Here is a 20222-nt window from a genome sequence, read left to right on the forward strand (position 1 = left end):
GTTGTTATGCACATGTGTAACTTGACTCCTACTCTTTTCTTCACTCCTAATTCTGTCACAAGCATTGAAAACCAAACCTGCTTGTGATTTCAAGCTGAGGAGTGTCATACTTTATTTTGGAAATTTAAGGCAGAGAACATCACCTCAGGACCAACCAGTTGCCGTGTGGCTATGTTTATGCACAGCTGACGCACAAAAATGGCAGTTGCAACAATTGCATGACTAGTGTTTAGTGGTGGTAAGGAAGGCACTAAAGATACAGCCGCGTAAAAGCCCACAATCAGATGCAGTGGAACAAACCCAAAGGAACCGATGTGTGGTCTTCCAGACCATAAGGTAGCGTGCCCATCCTATGACGGATATGAACTGGGTTACTTCCATGCATCTAACACACTCTGCCAGTCAGGAATCCAGTAGGAAACAGATGGCACAGTCAACTTGGATAAGTTAAAGACAGTTTAATAAAGGAACTATTTATAAAGGTGGGTGGCTCACGGTTTGTAGCGCAGTACTCCAGGGCCGATAGTGGTGAGGTCTTACTACCTCAGTCCTGGTGGGTTGAGAAGATGGAACAGTTGGGAACTAGGAGGCAGAGAGGGCAATGTGGAGATGGGGTCCTATAGAGGCTAATGGCTTTATTGTAGGGACAGAGGCAGCCTATGGCTTCTTCCCAACCCTGTGGGAGGAAACCAAAAGAGAACACACACTGATGTCAGCCTTCTCTTTCCCTGTGATCACCTACCATTGCTCCCCATGGTTGAACCGGATTGTAACAATCTATACAGTGAGTCTCATGGGGCACAAAGGAGAAGACTACAGAGTGTATCTGGAGGGGCAAACCTATCTCCCAGCTAAGTCTAACAGCATTTCTGGTCTTCCATTTCTGCCTTTACACAATTGGTACAAGGGGAGGTTGACTTTTGATCAGAGACTGAACAGGAAGCCACACTGATCTAACAGAAAAAAAAAATTTAATGATTGATTTGCTTAAGATTTTTTAATTAATTCCTCCATTCTTCTTAGGCATGTAACACCTAGATCAGGTTTTGTTTTGTTTTGTTTTTCCCAAAGTGTTTTGCTCTGCATAGATTAGATTTTATTTTGTGGCTCAGAGGTTCCAAAGCATTTTGAGCTGGAGAATGCTGAGCTCTGATCTGCATGTTTGAAAGAACACTCTATAGCATTTAAAAGATTATTTTGAAAGTGATGCATATAGTGATTGCAATACTATATGAGATACTGAGGACAGTTGGGAGAAAGAGAAAGAGATGGATGCAGAAACTTTCAGAGGTAACATTAATAGAATTTCATCCTTGATTGGATATGAGCATTAAATTATGAGTGCAGAGGGACTCTTCAACTCCTGGTTTAAAAAAACAACATGTAGATGGTTAGTGGAAGAGGTGGATACTGATTCAGTTTGGGACATATGGAGGTTCATGTGCCTACAAAATTCAACCAACTGGATACATACATATCACACGAAAGAAAGAGATATGGAAGTTACCATAACATAGGCAGTAGTTAAGGCCATGGTTATGAGTAGAATCAGGTAAAGATGGAGGACAGAACAAAGAGTTGGCCAAGAATGGAGGCTCTGGCAACATTTCGAGAAACCTCTTCCAGTTTTAGCGCCATTGCAAATCTTTCCCATGACTGTAAACCCTGTACAGGACGGAGACTTGGCCCATCTTGTTTATCCCCAATACCTACCACAGTGCCTGGCACATGGTGAAGCGCTCACTTCGGTTTGGCTATTGGGAACTGGAGAGGGTGCTCTGGTTCAGGAACTGGAGTTACTCAAAGATCAATTCACTCCCAGGGATTATCTTCATCTACGCCTCTTTTAGGGCTCCCCACTGAAGTTGAACTTCCTTTTCCTGACTGACTGTTGCTGGGAAGCCACAATATATCTTGTTTTATTTCTCAGTTTTTAAATGTGTCATCAGAATGATTCATTGGCTAACAATGTAGTTTTCAATTCCTGCATTTCATTTCAGACTTTGTTGCAGGTCTATCCTTTAAGAAAAAAGTAGTTTTAATCATTCTGCTTTATTCTTTTTTTTTCTTTTTTCTATAGAGAAAGATGATCTCATTTTTTTCTTGTAAAACCAGAGGTCTACTCAAAGTTTGGATAGTAATCATCACCAGACTGATAGGACACACGCTCATAAACATGGATAGATAAAGTACCAAAAATCTTTAAGTACTTTAAGAATGGTGTATCTTAGAGCAGTGGACACCATACCAGGGTTGCTTACGCTGGAAGTAACTCAATACTTCCTAAGAGGTACATGGGCACACAAAGGGAAGCAATTTCCAGAACTTCAATTTTTATCTGGCCTCTTGAAGGTGTCTGTGGTGGAGGCTATTGGTTCTGCTTTTGCATCTTCTTCACCAGTTCTCATAAACTTCAGGATGGATCAGAATCATCTGGAACGCTTGAAAACCCAGGTCACTCTCCTATTACCAAAATTTCTAATTCAGCAGGATAGAGTAGGGGTCTTGCACTTCTTATGAGTTTCAAGGTGGTGCTAAAGGTGTTGTTTCAGGAAACAAACTTTGAGAACCAAAGGCTTCAGACAATTAGCCTTTTCCCACTATATGCAAAACAACCACCACATCAAACACACTTCTAATCCATCCTGAGTCCTAGGATGCATTTCCATGCAAGGTGAAAACAGTGAGCAAATGGAAGGGCAAACAAAATGAATTATTCTGATGATAGTGCACAAATAAAATCATTTTTAAGGCAGGTGTTTGCAAAAAAAGTAAAGACTTCATTAAGATGTCAGCTGAAAGGTAATTGAAAATAACTTTCGATAAAATGCTATGGGATTTTTGACATATAATTCAGAAAGAGGTAAAAAAAATTGAGTAGCAATGTATAATAAAACTATGATTTCCATCATTTTCTTGATGGTGAACAAGTTTTCTCAGTGTTTAAATATGTAAAAACAAAATAGGAACAGAACTGATGCTAAGCCATGACACATTGTAGTTTTTAAGTAATATTTACTCGCAGAAATGTGACTTGGGAAAAAGAGTCCTAATCATCTCACTGAGATATAGTTCTCTTTTTTTAAGATTTTATTTATTTGAGAGAGAATGAGAGAGAGCGCGAGAGAGCACGAGAAGGGGGAGGGGCAAAAGAGAGGGAGAGGGAAGAGGAGACTCCCTGCTGAGCAGGGAGCCAGATGCTGCTTGATCCCAGAACTTTGGGATCATGACTTGAGCAGAAGGCAGACCCTGAACTGACTGAGCCACCCAGCAGCCCCTGAGATAGATTTCTAAGAAAATTTTACAATTTGTATAATTACCTTTCAAGTTTTCTAAGAGCGTAATACTGTTTTGATTAATTGTAAATCAGTAAATTACAATGATATTTCAATATGGGAGAAGATTTTAAACTTTTTACACCTTAATGTTCACAAGAAAAATTAATTTCCAACTTTTAAATGTAAATTTTGATGTATGGATGTTTGATAGCTAAATCAATAGAAGATTTTTAGGTAAAAATAAATGTATAATATTTGTAGAAAATTCCAAGGGGGAAATAGAAATAAAAACAAGTCTAAAAGTAAGAAAAGAAAAAGAAAATGGCTGTTAAAAGAGTGTTTTTCTTCAAGCATTTTTTAAAATGTGTAATAGTAGGTATGAAAACACTATGGTATTTTGATTCCACTGAATATATTTAAAAGAGTAATGTTACTTGTTTATTTTAGCATGGCAATATTTAAAATATGTCATATATAACATCCTTTACAACTGACTTTATGATGAAAGATGTTTTTGTTGACAACTTAAAATGTGATGGGCATAGAAGTTTTTAAATTTTATATTAGAATAAACATTGTCAAAAATCATTTAAGACTTCCTGCTTTAAGGCAGCAAATTTTTAATCTTCAGGAGGGATCATTTGATAGACTCAGACAGAACTCTGTATGAAATTTTAATTAAAACTCAAGCTTTGCTTATTCTGTAAACACCTCAACAAAAACCATTTCTGTTCTTGTTTGGCATTCGCTCTTTCTTGTCCAGCTGGGATCCAAACATACAGAAATGAGTAATAATGGGAAAAGATTATACAATCTTGAATGACTCACTCAAAGACCTTTATAAACTTTCTATTTAGACTTGTTTTAGAAAAGAATAATTTTCCTGAATTCTGGTTTGTTTAGCAAATGGAAATTGCAGCACCATAAAAAAAAGAAAAAGAAATCCCAAATATCAGTACAAAAACGTTGCTGTTGGGACTTTTTTTCCCCCAAAAACCATTTCACTGCATTTGTAATATTAGGAAACACAAAAAGAAACACATTAAAACACTTCGACATCATTGAGTCTTTAGCCACTTGATAATAACTTCTTTGCCTTTTTCTTAAATATATGTTCTCTCGTAGACTATTTTCTTGGGAGATATTCATGCTTAGGTTATGCCCAAAATGTATTTTGAGCCTTTTTGCAACCTATTACATTTTTTTTTTTTTGTCCATTTCCAAACCCCCTAACTCGGTTTTACATGATATATGACTTCTGGACAATTAGCTCAAAGCTAACCCAGCTCTATTTCCTGTACTGTATTGAAAATTCACTTAAGATCAGCAAAGGTCTACTTGCTATCACATTAAAATGATATATCCCTCCCTATACAATCTCTTACCTCTTTTCCATTTCAGCTACTCTGGAAAGACCACCTGTTCTCAGTAGCCCCCAGTGGGAGGGGCACATCCTTCGTCCTAATATGCAACCTAGCCTTTAGAAACAGAAAACCACCTCTGGCTGACTTGGAGTGCGACAAGCCTCCTTAAAGTCTCACTTTGTCCCAATAATCTGGGTATTGGAGCATCCCACGACTCTCTTATTTGCATCTAGGTTGATAAAAAATTTACTTGATGGGTTTATAAACATCAAATAAGAATGTACATGCACAAGTAATGAAAATTCTTATCTACTCCCTTGAGTAATTTCTATTTAAAGTTCTGGGTAAAAGAAATGACATACTGTGTGGATATATTATATGTACATATACATTATATGTGCATTGATTGCACATTATAAGGACAAGCTCAGCAAGGGAAAGAATCTCTTCTTCTACACCTAGTCATGACCAACCTCCCATATATTTTTGGCATTCCAAGAAAGAAGCCTCAAAATAATTTTCAATTCACTTTTGTCCTTTCTGATATCGTCTTAGAACATGGACCAAATTATCCATAAGTATATTGGATAGAATGGGGTATAAAATAATCCCCATGGGATGCACCCAGTATAAAAACTTTATGTGAGGGATCCCTGGGTGGCGCAGCGGTTTGGCGCCTGCCTTTGACCCAGGGCGCGATCCTGGAGACCCGGGATCGAATCCCACGTCGGGCTCCCTGCATGGAGCCTGCTTCTCCCTCTGCCTGTCTCTGCCTCTCTCTCTCTCTCTCTCTCTCTCTGTGTGTGTGACTATCATACATTTAAAAAAAAATTAAAAAATAAAAATAAAAAATAAAAACTTTATGTGAGCAGAGACCTGTCTCGGTCATTCACTGCTGAATCCCCAGGGCCTAGGACAGTGCCTGACACATAGGAAGTTCTCAACAAATAGCGAGGGGATGAAAAATGAGGGAATGGATGAAAATCTGTGTGGACAGAAACTTGATGTTTTTGACATCTTCTGATCACTTTTTAGATAGAATCTTCTAGCCAGTAAATTAACCTCCTAAATGTATAACAGTTTGAACATAATATTTTGTATTTTTCTTGAGGATATCACGCACGTTCTGGAGATTACCTGCATTCACTACAAACTAATTTTATGACTTTGGATGAAGGACTTGGGTTTTCTACAGCTGATCTCCTAGACAGTAACAGCACCTCCCTCACAGGCCCTGCTGGGAGATGATGCACATAAAGCACTTGGCCTGGTTCATAGGAAACATTCTGTAAATGTGAAGTAGCTCTCTTCCTATTGCGTGTTTTTTTCATGTTTGAGATTAATGCATAACTGTGTAGATAAAAACGCTATCAGAATTACTCTTTCAGTTTTTGCAGGTACCTAGAAAATCACTTCTCTGCCAGCCACAAAATCATTTCATCCAAGCCAGCAGCTTAACTTTGTGATGGAACTAGACCATAAAAATGTTGGTGCACATTAGCATTTCAAGTTGTAAATAACCAGACCAGTCACAGTATAGTAAAAGAAGGATTTTAGGTTTCTTTGGTGAAACAAAAGCAGGTATAAAAAGTTACAAAGGTTTTAGATTTTCATTCACAAAAAAAAAAAAAAAAAAAAAATGACAGTCATTCACATTTTACACTATACACGTTATAATATAAATACAGGAACGTATTATGTGCATTGTAATGAAAGAGAAAAATTAAACCCTAATAGAGGTTACCACAGTGTTGTTCTGTGCTATGGAACACCCAAAGGTGGATTATACTTAGTGCAGCAACCAAGGAAACTTGCTCAGAGACACTGAGGATGATGGCAGCTACTTTTGTTCCTTCTAAGCCAAAGGAGGTTTCATGAAAAAGAATCCATGCTGGGTCTGCTCTTTTTGCATTTTATTTGTTGTCTACTATTCTCAAGGTTGCTCTAACTGAAATTAGGGAAAGACTCCTAAATGCCTTCTTTCCATCACAGGTTTTCTCTTTAGACATAAAATTAAGTGGATAATGATTCAAATTCATCTTCAGCAGTCACTTTATTCGAATAAAGGGGAGAAAACACAGTAGGAAGAGATAGGGAGAAATGTCAACACGTACACTCCACCTAACAGGAAGAAATGCCCACACTCTACCTATAACTCCTTGCTTAGAATGGGCAAACACCATTTGCTGGAAGCTATACATTTTCCACTCTTCTCATTATAAACACTGGATGTGTTCTAGCCATCACATTATTTAATCAGGGACAAAATACCTAGATTATAAGGTCCCAAACTGTGTGGGGGAAGCATAAAAGCTAACACTGAAAAACAACTAGCATACTATGTCCATTTTCAGGTTTGGGGGAAAAATAACATCCAATAAATTAAATCAGTATGGCTTACTTCATTTATTTATGTATGCTTCACAGCTGCAGCATTCATACATGAACATTCAAGACTTTATAAAAGATTAAAATGGTTATATATACAAAATTTCTTTCTTTGAATGTGTGTTGTTGTTTTAACAATCCCCCACCCTCCAGAACCCTTAGGTCTATATCCATTTGAAATGTGTTGATCTGCAACCTTGCAAGTTAGTGTTATGAAAGCCATTAAAAAGGAGACCTGGTTGAGTTAATAATTAGCACTTTGACCCCTAAAAAATGCTCCTGGTCCTAGAAAAGTCCTCCATTCAGGCCTTTCTCGTAAGTGAAGGAAAAGGAATGCAGCAAAGAAGAGTTCCACGGTGCGGTCCCTTGCTCCCTTGGGATCCTGTTAGCCAGGCTTCAGCATCACACGGAAGCACACTGCGCCTACGGCTGACCTGGCGCAGTGACCTGCAAGACCGTGTGTGTGTGTGTGTGTGTGTGTGTGTGTGTGTGTTTGTGTGTGTGTATGTGTGTGTGTGTTAGTTGTCCAGGAAAAGCCGTCCTCAGTCTTGCTGACAAAGGGCAAGTGAAACCATTTCCAGCCTAAACAAACTACAAAAAGCAGCCGAACCAATGATTAAAGACCTCTGAGGCTCCATAATCATCATTAAATATGCCCAAACTCAGTGTGACTTTTTATTTTATATACAGGATTAAAATCAACATTAAATCATCTTATTTACATTGCCATTGGGGCTGAAATTGAGCTTTTTAAATAGTACAGTAGGCTGGTATACATTATAAAATGGTCCGCACTGGAGGCAAATAGAAAACTAAAGAAATTAGGTAGGCTGGAAATGGTTACCTCCTGCCCTCATTTTCTTTCATTTTGTTAGCTTTCTTTTTGAATGCCAATACTTTCATTTAAAACGTTTTGGGAGCACAGCAACCCCAAATGACTGGACGGTGGTCCAAAAATCCAAACCAACTGATAATACTTCTCGAGGTGATAGGAAAGGCACAGGAAGTTAGGACTTTGGCTGAAATGATGAAAACACATGTTCGCCATTTTAGGGATCAGCGCCTGGACTCCTGCCACCTTCGGCTCCAACGGTGATCATGTTTTGATGTATTTATTGAATTGTCCTTTGCTGATGAAGAATTTTTAAAGTATTTCTTAGAGTAAGTCCTTTGGTATGCAGACGCTACATGGAAGGAAAGAAAGAAAGAAAGAAAACACAACAATATTACTTGCTCCATACCCTAAACTACCAATACCGTAGCCGTAAAATGAGGGTGTCTAGTAGTTGTTATAGCACGGTTGTCCATTCTTTCTAAAGGACCACTTACGGTTCATGCAGGTAATTTTAGGCATAGCCCATCTTCCATTTCCTAGGCAACGGATAGTTGGAAGGTGGCGTTGAATGAAACCATCTTTGCAGTGATATCTAATCAGGGAGTTGATTTCATAACGAGGTTTCATCTTTCCAAAGGTCTTGGCATTTTCTACAACAGGGGGCTGGCCGCAAGCAACTAAAGAAAAGTAAATTGAGTTATTGCCAAATAATCTAAATATTTCTATTAGTATAAGACTCTTTTTTTCCCCCTCTTTCCCTTTTTCTGCTATCCAACAAAGCACCCTCATCAAAGGTAATCATTTAGAATTAAAGAATTGAAATGCTTCAAGAGAAAAACTAAATACTGAGGCTCTGGGCCTTGTTTGAATCTCAGATCATATCACCTTCTATGTGTTTTACTAAAGAACCACTGGGCTAAATGATCATTTATCCAACTATCCATCTGGAAACGTCATTTTCTGAAAAAATTGCAAATTAAAAAGCATGTGTCTCATGCCAACATGTGGCTTGTTGGTATTGTCTCCATCAGCATCCTAAAGTTTGCATTTACTACCCGCCTTCAACTGGAACAATAATGGATTTGTGACAATTAACTATCACAGTCACCTCTCTGAAAAAACAATCTATAATAACATCATAGTTTTAAAATACAGACCAAATATGGACAACATATGGACTCCTAGTGTAAAGAAAATATTTCTGGTTCCCTTTATGTTTATTTGCTCTGTCTTCTGCCTAGAAATGGGGAAAGTCAGGGCATAGCATTCATGCCTCATTTTTGTAATTAACTCATAAATATCAACTCTTGAAAAGGGTAAATGAAGATAAATCTTGGAGTATATAACCATCATTAAAAACCATTAATTAATCATTAAAAATGATTTCATTCGCAATGAAAAATTCTGAATATCAACAAGCCTAGCAATGCAGAAATAATAAAAAAGAAACAGCAGCAAAAGAAACCTAGCATTTTTGAAATTCAAGAATTGAATTTTCAATTCTTTGAAAATTTGAATCAATGGGAAAATTGATTCAACTGAATTTGTATTAACTTACAGTTTAATTCAACATTAGTATGCTTGTTTCAAATTATATACTTCAAAAATTAGCTTTTATTAAGTGATTATGTTTTGTTAAATATCTAATAAAAATATAATTTTTATTAGGGAAATGTAATTTCCCTAAATGGCATTCCCTTTCCAATAGTTTACTTTGAGGATTCTGATATCACAAAGCCCGCAGAACACGTTATATGCTCTCATGAAATAATGCAAATCTTCAACGGGAGAATGATTACCAGAAACTTTGGTACCAAGATGTTTGGATGTCAACATCCTAATATCAAAAGTTTACAAATATTAAATTTATTTACATATTCAGAAGGCTGTTTACAACTATATTCTTTTGCAATGACAAATGTGGTTTCACTTAAATATTTTGTTCCTCTAATTTATTTCTGCCTGACAAAACAGCTTGGAACCTATTGACCTCATGGCAAAGCTGTCTTTGAAGAAACACAATCCAAGCATATCTTTTAATTCACATACGAGATTCCACTGAGACATAACCAAAAAGTAAATTATAAAATCATGCTATCTATAACTAACAAATTAGAATAATTGTGCGTGTGAATATTTGATCATCAGAAATTCCTATAAGATAAGCTGAAATTTCTATAAAAATATGTCATTTTCAATTAGTGAACCACACTATGTATATGGATCAATGATAACCCCAATCTGAAATATCTGTAGCCTATACTAGTCCAGATACTAGCAAGTATCAGATAGAATGAAACCAAAGAGATATAGAAGGTTAAAAAACCTATCAGTTAGATAATTCGTTTATACTTGATTATGTGCTTTGCCAACAAATTAAAAGTTGTCATTATCAATGTACAGATTTCTTCCAAGCCTATTTATATATGAAGACTTATAATAAAGCTAAAATAATTCAATGAGTGTGGCATTGGAAAGGACAGGCAAATAGACCAGAAATAGACCCACACATATATATGCTTGACACTTGACAGAAGCAACATGGCAAAAATAGTGAGGGAAAGGTAAATTTTTCACTTGGATAGGTGGGTATTAGTTTGGCTAATACTCCAGAGAGTACATGGGAAATCAATTCTAGGTAGTTAAAAATATAGAAAACGTAAAAGGCAAAAACTATAAGACATTTACAAAACAATATAGAATATCTTTCTGACCTTAGAGTAGGTAAAGATTTCTTCGGCTACAAAAAGGTTTGAACCATAAAGGAAAAATAAAACAAAGTGAAGAATTCGGTTCATCACTAAATACCGCAGGGTAAAAGTAAAACAATCTATAAACTGGGAGAAGATATTTGCAACATATATAATTGTCAAGGGATTACTAATGAGGATACAAAAAGGATGCGAATTAATCATCATATAAAAGAAAAGCAATCAATTAAAAAAATAAGGAACAGATACGAACAGAAACGTCATAAGGGTTATAAGTGAATGACGTATATGAAATGATAATCAGGGAAAAGCAGCCAAGAAAATGCAAATTAAATCACACAAGATAACATTTTATATCCACTAGATGGCAAAAATCTCAAAGTCCAATAATATGAAATGTTAGAGAAGATGTGGAGTAACAGGAACTCTCACATATTGCTGGTGGGAGTGTAAATTGGTACAACTAGTTTGGAAAAAAATAAGCATTTTCTAGTAAATTTGATGGTACATATAGCCTATGAGTCAGCAATGTCACTCCTGGAAAAATCCCCCAGGGAGGCTCACAAAGAATTACTAGGAACAAGTTTAAGAATGTTCTTAGAAACAGTGTAAAAAAAAAAAAAAAAAAAAAAGAAACACTGTAATAGCAAAAACACTCAAGATAACCCAAATGTCTACTGACAGGAGAAGTGGTAAATAAAATATTATATAGTTAGTTATACATAAAATACTGCAAGCAGCAAAATGAAGAAATACAGCTAAATGTATCAATATGGATAAATCTCACAAACAGTGCTGAACAAAAAAAAAGCAAGTCACAAAATGCGTACAGTATGACTTTACCTGAAGTTCAAGAATGTGCAAAACGAAGCAATCTGTTATTTACAATTACAAGCTTGTGTGATAATGTTAAAGAGAAAAGTAAGGGAATTAAGTCATTATGTATGGTTGGAATTGGGAAATAAATAGATGGGATTGTAAGGAACCTGCAGGATGCTCCAAAGATACGTGGCTGGTATTCACTGTGTTCTTAATATATATATATATGCCTCTGAGAACGTTGTTACCAAGAACTACTAGCATCTACTCAAGAACAAGACATGACTGAGAGAATCCTAGAACATGGAAGTGAGGCTGAAGCGCCCCCCTACACCTCAGAGAACAAGACAGACCACATCAGTGGGCTAAGAGTAGGGGTTACACGCTGACCACTTTGCTCCTCGCCCAGGACCCTGCAGCACCGTGTGGAGAGGTCTTCCCTGAGTCCCAGCTTCCCCTGGGAAGACCACCAGCCTCCCCCGGCACCGTGGGATGCTTTGCTGGAGGAGCGCACTGTACTACAGAGATGATGGGGGCATCTTTGGGGCCCAGCTACTGGGGCTCTGACTGTGACTGTGAAGTGGGGAGGGGCTGGCAACAACCAGCACATGGGTCTTGGCAGAGCAGATTCATACCTGCAGTGCCTAAGTCGTAACCCCAGTCGTAACCTCAGGCAGCAGCTTTGCTCACCTGCAGAGCCAAGGCAGAGGCACACTCTGATCAGGAACTTGGCTGCGTACAGATCTGCCTGATTCAGATCCTCGAATGAGGAGTTTTGCCCCCCTCGAGCCTGGTTTGCTCACATCCCGGCAAGGTGCTGAGTCACAGCCCCACCTGCTATGGAGAATCTTCCAGCAACTCTGACCAGTGGGGCTGATGACAACTCCAAAAAACCCAATTAAAAAAAGGGCAAAGGGCCTGAATAGACATTTCTCCAGAGACACATAACAGGCCAAGAGGGACATGAAAAGATACTCAACATCACTAGTCACTAGGGAAATGCAGATCAAAACCATAATCACCTATCACTCATACCTGTTAGAATGCCTATTATTAAAAAGACAAGAGATAACAGATGCTGGTGAGGATGAGGAGAAAAGGGAACCCCTGCAGGACTGTAAATTGGTACAGCTACTAGGAAAGTTGGAGGAAGTTTGGGGGAATCCTCAAAAAATTAAAATAGAACTGTCCATATATCCAGTAATTCTGCTTCTGGGAACATATCCAGAGGTAACAAAAATCCTAACTCAAAAAGATACCCGCACGCCCGTGCTCACTGCAGCACTGCTTACTACAGCCAAGACAGGGAGTCAACCTAAGTGCCCACCAAAGGATGAGTGCATAAATCAGCTGTGCTATATATACACAGGCGTCCGATGGAATATTGCTCAGCCATAAAAAGTGGAATTCCATCATTTGTGACCACACGGATGGGTCTGGAGGGCATTAAGCCATGTGAAGTAGGTCAGAGAAAGAGACATACTGTATGGTTTCCTTTACATGTGGGATCTAAAGCAAATCTAAAAATCTAAATATGTAAAATCTAAAACAAACAAACAAAAAACAGGAAGAGGAGAAAAAAAACCAAACAGACTCACAGAAAAGAAGATCAGACACGTGGTTACCAGTTGGGGGAAGGAGGTGGGGGATTTGTAAGTGGTCAAAGGTACAACAAATTCCAGTTATATGATAAATAAGGACTAAGGACGCAATGTAACATGATGACTGTGGCTAACACTGCTGCATGATGTGCAGGAATAAAATAATAAATCCTAACAGTTCTCATCACAAGGAGAACATTTTTTCCCCTTTCTTCTTTTCTTCTTTCTCTTCTTTTTATCTATGTGAGAAGATGGATGTCAGCCAACCTGCGGTAATCATGTCACAACACATGTAAGTCAAGCCACCACGTGGTATGCCTTAAACTTAATGTCAATTATGTCTCGGTAAAACTGGGAAAAATGTCTTTTACATATACTGTAATCCTCTTTCCAAGTATTTAATTGAAAGAATTGCTTAGGTCTGTCTGGTTGAAGGTGTCTAAGATAATCTGAAAAAAGAAACGAGTCTTTTATAAAAGTCTATAGGCATTTATAAAATTCCCCAGAGTATTGATTACCAAAAAGTTAAGTCTCTATGACTAAAAATCAGACGGTAGGAAGATAAAATAAAATAATCGTTTTGTTTGGTTTGGTTTTCCCTTTAGTGAGGTGGAGCCGATGTTTTCTAAATCTCTTTCCCCCTCAGGAAATGTAAACCAACGTGTTTTTGTGAAACGTCTGTGGGTCTGTGGCTGTAGGCTGTGATGGTCACCCTGGGGGCAGTTCTCTTCCTCGCCCGCCCCCCCCCCCCCCAGGGATGGGGGTAAAGTTGAGAGACACTGACGCTTATTCCAAAGCAGAAAAGGTGGATGTGGATGGAGAAGACTGTTACTGGCATTCAGTGCCTCGAGGGCAGAAATGCTGCGAAACCGTCTACAGTGCACAGGACAGCCCCCACAAGTAAGCATTTTTCTGGACCAAAAGATGAAGAGTGCTACTGTTGAGAAACCCTACTTTAGGGTGAAAAAACAAAAAAAAAAAAAAACAGGGGAAATAGAAGAATGTTTGACCACAAAGGGGAAAGCATGACTCCAGGGAACATCTGGAGATCTAACCAGGCAAACGCCATTCTCTCATTGAGACAAACAGTTCATTAAAGACTTCTGATGCTAGAAGCAGGGAAAACAGCAAATACTTGATTTGCTATTTTCACAAGTCCTGTGGCAAAAGTGCCCGAAGTGATGCACAGAGCCAGGGAAGCCGCTCACACAGAAAGGCTGTTAACAATCATTTCTGCTTTAGGTAAGAGAACAGCAGAGAGAATGACCCGGCTCACAGCTGAGTTTCATCCGAGCTCTCTGCATCTCAGTGTTTTCTTTCTTCTGATAGAATGTCTTACTATTAGAGTTTAAGTCTTTGCCAAAACATCTACAGACTGCGTACTTTTAGTTGATTATTTTTTTTTATCCAAAGACAAATAAATCAAGTGGATTTCATATTTTGCATTTGTACTCATACTTGATGAAAAGGTCTGGGTACATTTAGAGGCTAAATTTTCATGTTCTAACACCATTATCAATTGTAAGCAGGTTAAAAGATTTTGATGGAATTCCTATTTTTTAAAGGAAGAAGTCTACACAGCGTGTCTTGGAAATTCAAACAAATTGGTCAGTAATGAACACTTTTTAAAATCAGCATTCTTCATTTTATCTGTTTGATGTTGACTAAGCAAATCTCATGACAGAGCTTACATTTCAAATGTTATTATTTTATCATGTGTTGAAGGTATCAACCAGAGATACAGTAACGTTGTTTCCGTGCTAGGAGCTCCTAAGGGAATGGTTAAAAAATTCAAATGCCTACAAAGACCAGGCATTTTGCCACAAGGAGAGAAGGAACAAAGCTAGAGACTACAGTCCCCACTGAAGGAGAGCAGTGGTTTTCAGCTCCAGCACTTCAGAGCACTGATAAATTTGAACATGGACCAAATGGTACCAGTTCTAATTTTTTTTGAAAAGTAAAAAATTCAGATCATTTTATAATATATCCCAGTTTTTAAATGTTGACAACTAATTTTTTTAAATGTTCTCCTCATCAGAATAAGCAGGTGGATAGGCTCTTGGACTTCCACTTTGTTTTTCTTAAAGCTACTGCCAGGTAGTTTTTTTTTGTTTTTGTTTTTGTTTTTGTTTTTTTTAATACAAATGCTACATTGTTATCTTAGCATCTGAAATCTAAGGTAAAGACATTACTGAAAACAAACTTCAAATGTATTGGAAGAGCGAAATATTCCAGGGGCAGCAAGAGATGCTGTAGTGACATCCAGTTCATGTCTTGAAGTAATAAAGTGGATTTTTTCCTGAATTCGCTTGATAATAATGCAGATTAAGTGTGCATTATTAACTAATCATTACCTGTTCCTTTCTTGCAGGTATAAGTGAGATGATAATTGCAGGGAACATCATTCCACTGGCCATTCTCATGCCAAATGATTACAACACAGTCCTCTCCAGCAGAAAAGAAGCTGTCTGGCTGGTTGGGCCTCCAGTTCTCATATTGCTGTGAAAATGGAGGAAGAACAGAGTTTAACTTGAGACGTAAAAAGGAGCAAATGATAAGGTGATAAGCCTCGACGTCACAATGGAATTAGAACAACAACAACTTCTTATGAACTATCTAGCTAAAATCATTCTAATGGTAAAGAAAGAGATTTTTACACTGAGTGGAAAATATATTATGTATCTCAAAGTCTCTCTTCAACAAATATGTATTTGCCCCCCTTTAGCAATGAGATACATCTGAGAAATTTTGTTCTAGTTATCCTAGATTTCTAAATATATAATCAATGCTCAATTTAAGAAATTTAATCATGTTATTATTATTAAATGTAACAATATTAGTGGAAGTAGAGAAAAGAATCCCTAATCTTGTGACCCTGTCATGTTCCCTCCTAGGCCTTAAGTGCACATGTAATGTTATGTAGTTGTGATTATAGTGCAATAGGATCTTCATTTTTCCTTTAACATCTTTATCACTATAATGTACCTTTTCTTGCCTTATTGTGCGATTGTTTTTATCTAAGTTCATTAATTTGGTTTAAAAAAATTGAGATGTTTGCTTTATTTTTTATAGTTACCCAATATACATATACCCATCATTTCATATTTAACCTTCCTGAGAGTAAGGCCGTAGATGTGATTCCTATGTGCACCATACAGTAAAGTTTTGGTTTACGATCTAAACTGGAAGTTGTATTGTTTTAATAAAAACATTTATCACATTTAAGCATATTGATATAAACGATAAGCTTTTAAAAATATATCTTACTTTAGGGCACTGGGCAGCTCAGTCTGTTAAGCATCTGACTCTTGGTTTCGGCTCAAGTCATGATCTTATGGGCTCCATGCTCAGTGGGGAGTCTGCTCGAGAGTCTGGCCCTTGCCCCCACTCACAGGTGTGCAGCACGTGCTCTCTTCCACCAAAGTAACACCTGTCATTTATTTAGCACTTATAATGGATGAAGCTCTCTACTAGGTGCTTGGTATGTATTATCTCCTACAAGAATCCAACAGGATTGGGGTAACTTGGGCCTCTGAGATGCAAAGCACTCAGGACTCTGAGGTTTACATTCAATTTCTTAATACTTTAAAATGCTTTTCCATAACTAGTAAGTATATGAAAAACACAGGCCCTATGCCTATTCAAAAATAATAAACTTTGGACTATAATTCAGAGAGTGACCTTCTAGTTTTGGGTTCCTTGTAACTAGAATGTGATATGGGACACGTTTATTCAGTGTCTTTCTACCTTTCTGGCTCAACTTGAGAATCACTTTTTCAATATGCTTTGCCTACTGTCATGTTGTATATCACATCTAACGCTGACAGCACTGGTGGAGACAAACTGCCTTCACTTAGTAGAAGGACAGGTTCAGATTTATGTGAAGATGGCTAATATGACTATCTTTTCCATGCCTACAGATTTGTAAGTCTTTCCTTGAATTATATTTAAAAGAAGTCTGTTGTTTAAAACAATGAATTGAGAGATTTTATTTGGGAATGATAAAGTCCAAGAAGAAAGAACTGTATGAAAGACGAAGGCAACTGTTTCCAATTCAGGGCATGCCCCCCCACACCCCAAAAAAAGAAAGAAAGAAAAAACATAACATCATGGCTACTCTTACGTCTTTTAAAACCATATAGTATATAGATTAGAAAATATTTGTAATTTTTCTTTCTTCTCAGAAAAACATATAGCTTTTAAAACTAAAAGTGTGGCCAAAACAAACAAACAAACAAACACAAAAAAAAAAAAAAACCAACCTTGATCTTTGATAAAATCATTTGTGTGAAGATCTAAAGTTTGAAAGCCTATGGATTATGAGACTTACTTACTTTTCCTTCAATCTCTTTGCCTAGCTTTGCTTTAAAAGCCTCCTGAATCATGCCAAAATTAAGATAGGAGATAAGAGATCCCTGCTATGTAAAAAAAAAAAGTTTTTGGAAAGTAATAAAATGCACAGAACCAAGGTAAGCTTAATAAAGATATTGTGGTTGTTTTGTTTTGTTGGGGGTGGGGGGTTGGGGTTTGTTTGTTTTTGGCAAAACACAGAATGAAAAGTGTTTTTATTTTTCTGGTAGAAATCCAGGAATTAAATGGACTGAAATCCAATTCTAGTAGCCTCAATGGTACCGCAGAGTTACTGCCCAGACAGCCTTGGGTAGGATGTTCACAGGACCATACTCACCAAAGCATCTTTGACTGGCAGGTCTCCCTGCAACCAGGAACTGATATTTGCTCTAAAATGAGTTTCTAATTAATTCTCTATTTTCCTTTTCCTTGTGAACTTCCCTTCCCTTATCATCTCTCACCCTCCACCCATGAAGCCTTTTTTTTTTTTTTTTGCATGTGTGTGGTTTTGCTATTCTTTTTAAATAGATAATAAGGAAATGGAACAAGAAAGCAGAGATATAAATCATATTCAGCCTGTTGCTGATACAGAACTAAGTGGTCTTTAACAGACAAAGTAAAGCAGGATCAAAATAAAAATGATTAAACTAAACTAAATTAAAGTAATAAAGGAATAGGAATTCCTTGAAACTAACAAAGATCTGTATTTAATATTTTTAATGGCCAAAGGTTCTAGAGTTCCCCAAACACTTATGTATTTTGGAGCTCAATAATTTCTAGGTTACTTTCTAACAAACCTCTTATAGGAAATGAGTAAAGAAGTCCTCAAAGATGGAAAATTTTCCAACATCTCCATAGAATGTACAAACGTGCAATGCTCCCTGCTTCCTTGTCCCTACTCACACTGCTCACATCTCTTCCTTGCTTTATTTGTCTTAACAACTATTAACTTCTAATGTCCTGTATAATTTATGTGTCATATTATCTTCTCCTTAGTAGAAATGTAAGCTCATTGAAGACACGAACTTGGGGTTCTTTTGTTTACTAGTATATCCTCAAGGCCAGGAATTATGCTTGGCACACACTGGTAATATTTAATAAATAATTAGATATTTGGGAATAGTGAACAACAGCCTGTGTTGCAGTCTTCCTTATCCATTTCTACTTCTAATCGAAGATGTTTGCTGCTCCCAAGTGGCAATAATGGCGAGACAGGCAATAACCATTCTGGAAAACAGTTGGTAGGTAATACCTATCACGAGCCTCAAAAAGTTCCAACCCTTAGACCCCCAAATTTCACTTCTAAAATTCTATCCTAAAGAGTAATCAGAGATGTAAACAATAGTTTATCTAAAATATTACTTATACTAGCAGTAAATGGGTAAAAATCTTTTGCAGTTAATATATACTCAATAAATTATGGCATGGGTATGGTCAGACAAGTGGCATATTATATAACCATTAAATATCTTGTCTGTGAAAAATATACAAGGAGATGCAAAATACTAAAAGAAGTGTTAAGTTAAAATTAAAAAGCAAAATGCTAAAAATACACAGTGATCCAAATTCTACACACTCTCAGATACAGCAGCATGCGTGTGTGTACCCATGTGCATGTCTGTGAAAGACCAAAGGAAATGAGGTGAAATGTGACAAAGTTCATATCTGAGTTATAGGAGACAGAGATGATTTAGTCTATACATTCTTATATGCTCTCCACCTCCCTAGAGTGAGCATGAATTATTTTTCTAATCAGTAAAAATGAACATGGTAAAAGGATTTATGCAGCTCTCAGGAAGAAACATAAATTTCTTAGCTAACCTTTTTCTAATCTAACCTCAACAAACAGCACTTCAACTGACCAGTTACTTGACTGCCACTGCAGCTGACGTTCCCTCCTGATCCGAACAATGACCGTCTCATTTTCACAGTGAAATGAGATTCAGATTCCATGCCACTAAAGTGATTCTCAGGGCTTAAGCTGCCCAGACTCAGACCTCTGGTAAAAGATTTAATTGTTTTTGGTGGGAATTACATTTGGCTTGCAACAGTGATTTAAAACCTGCGTTCTGTGTTGTTGCTTGGCTGAACTGTGGCTTAATGGTGCGGGACCAAACTTTGGGCCTGTGGTTTTTACAAGAATGTCTGATACCCACAGGCATGTCACACTATTACCTCATATCTGATAGCTCCATTGTGCAGATTTATTTTGGCTAGGATGCTTTGATTTTGCTCCATGTTATTGCCTAACTAGCTTAGCAAAGGAAACTTCAGTGTTCTGAATAACTTTCTTTGTTTCCTCTTGAATTCTTTACAGCTTTATTTTTAATATCACTTGCGAGGGAAAGGGTATAAAAAAATAAATCATTGACTTCAGGTTTAATAATGTATTTTTTTCACTAAAGTTAAACGTTAGAAAGAGATCTCTCCTCAGGAAATCAATTCGGAGTTATAAGAATGTAATAGAGCCTCTCTCATACAGGCAGTGTCTTATACACACAGAAATGTAGATTCTTGGAATGAGCAGAGAAATATGCCCCACTCCCATCTTGACATTTTTCTCTTCATTTGGGATTATAAGCAAACGCCCTGGGTAGTCTACCCTAGATCAACCTCTTCTAGGGCTGGATGGACAAACTAAGAATTATTCCAAAAAGCCAGCATGGTTTGCAGAGAATTCATTTCAGCACCATTGACAAAGTCAAATGCTGATCAGACCTCTGCACGTTTGTCTGTGTCTCGGAGACTCACGTTCATCAACCCAAACCCCAAACTCTCACTGCCTCCCCCAGAAACCAGAAAAAAAAGTCAAGACTGTCTAAAAAGAGAATTCTAAATTACTTTGCATTTTCACTCTCTTCGATGGCAGAGAAAAT

The 20222-nt window shown here is 37.3% G+C and overlaps 1 protein-coding gene across 1 annotated transcript in view; it reads right to left on the reverse strand.

The window, feature by feature from the left end:
• Positions 1–6182: 6182 nt before the first annotated feature.
• VCAN (versican) overlaps positions 6183–20222 on the reverse strand; it is a 111376-nt gene continuing 97336 nt past the window's right edge. The window contains 3 exon segments of the mRNA XM_038532407.1: positions 6183–8214; positions 8360–8542; positions 15351–15495. Coding sequence (XP_038388335.1) covers positions 8087–8214; positions 8360–8542; positions 15351–15495 — 456 coding nt within the window. The 3' untranslated portion in view covers positions 6183–8086.

Source organism: Canis lupus, chromosome 3 (assembly GCF_011100685.1).
Source record: "Canis lupus familiaris isolate Mischka breed German Shepherd chromosome 3, alternate assembly UU_Cfam_GSD_1.0, whole genome shotgun sequence".
Classification (NCBI taxonomy): Eukaryota; Metazoa; Chordata; class Mammalia; order Carnivora; family Canidae; genus Canis; species Canis lupus.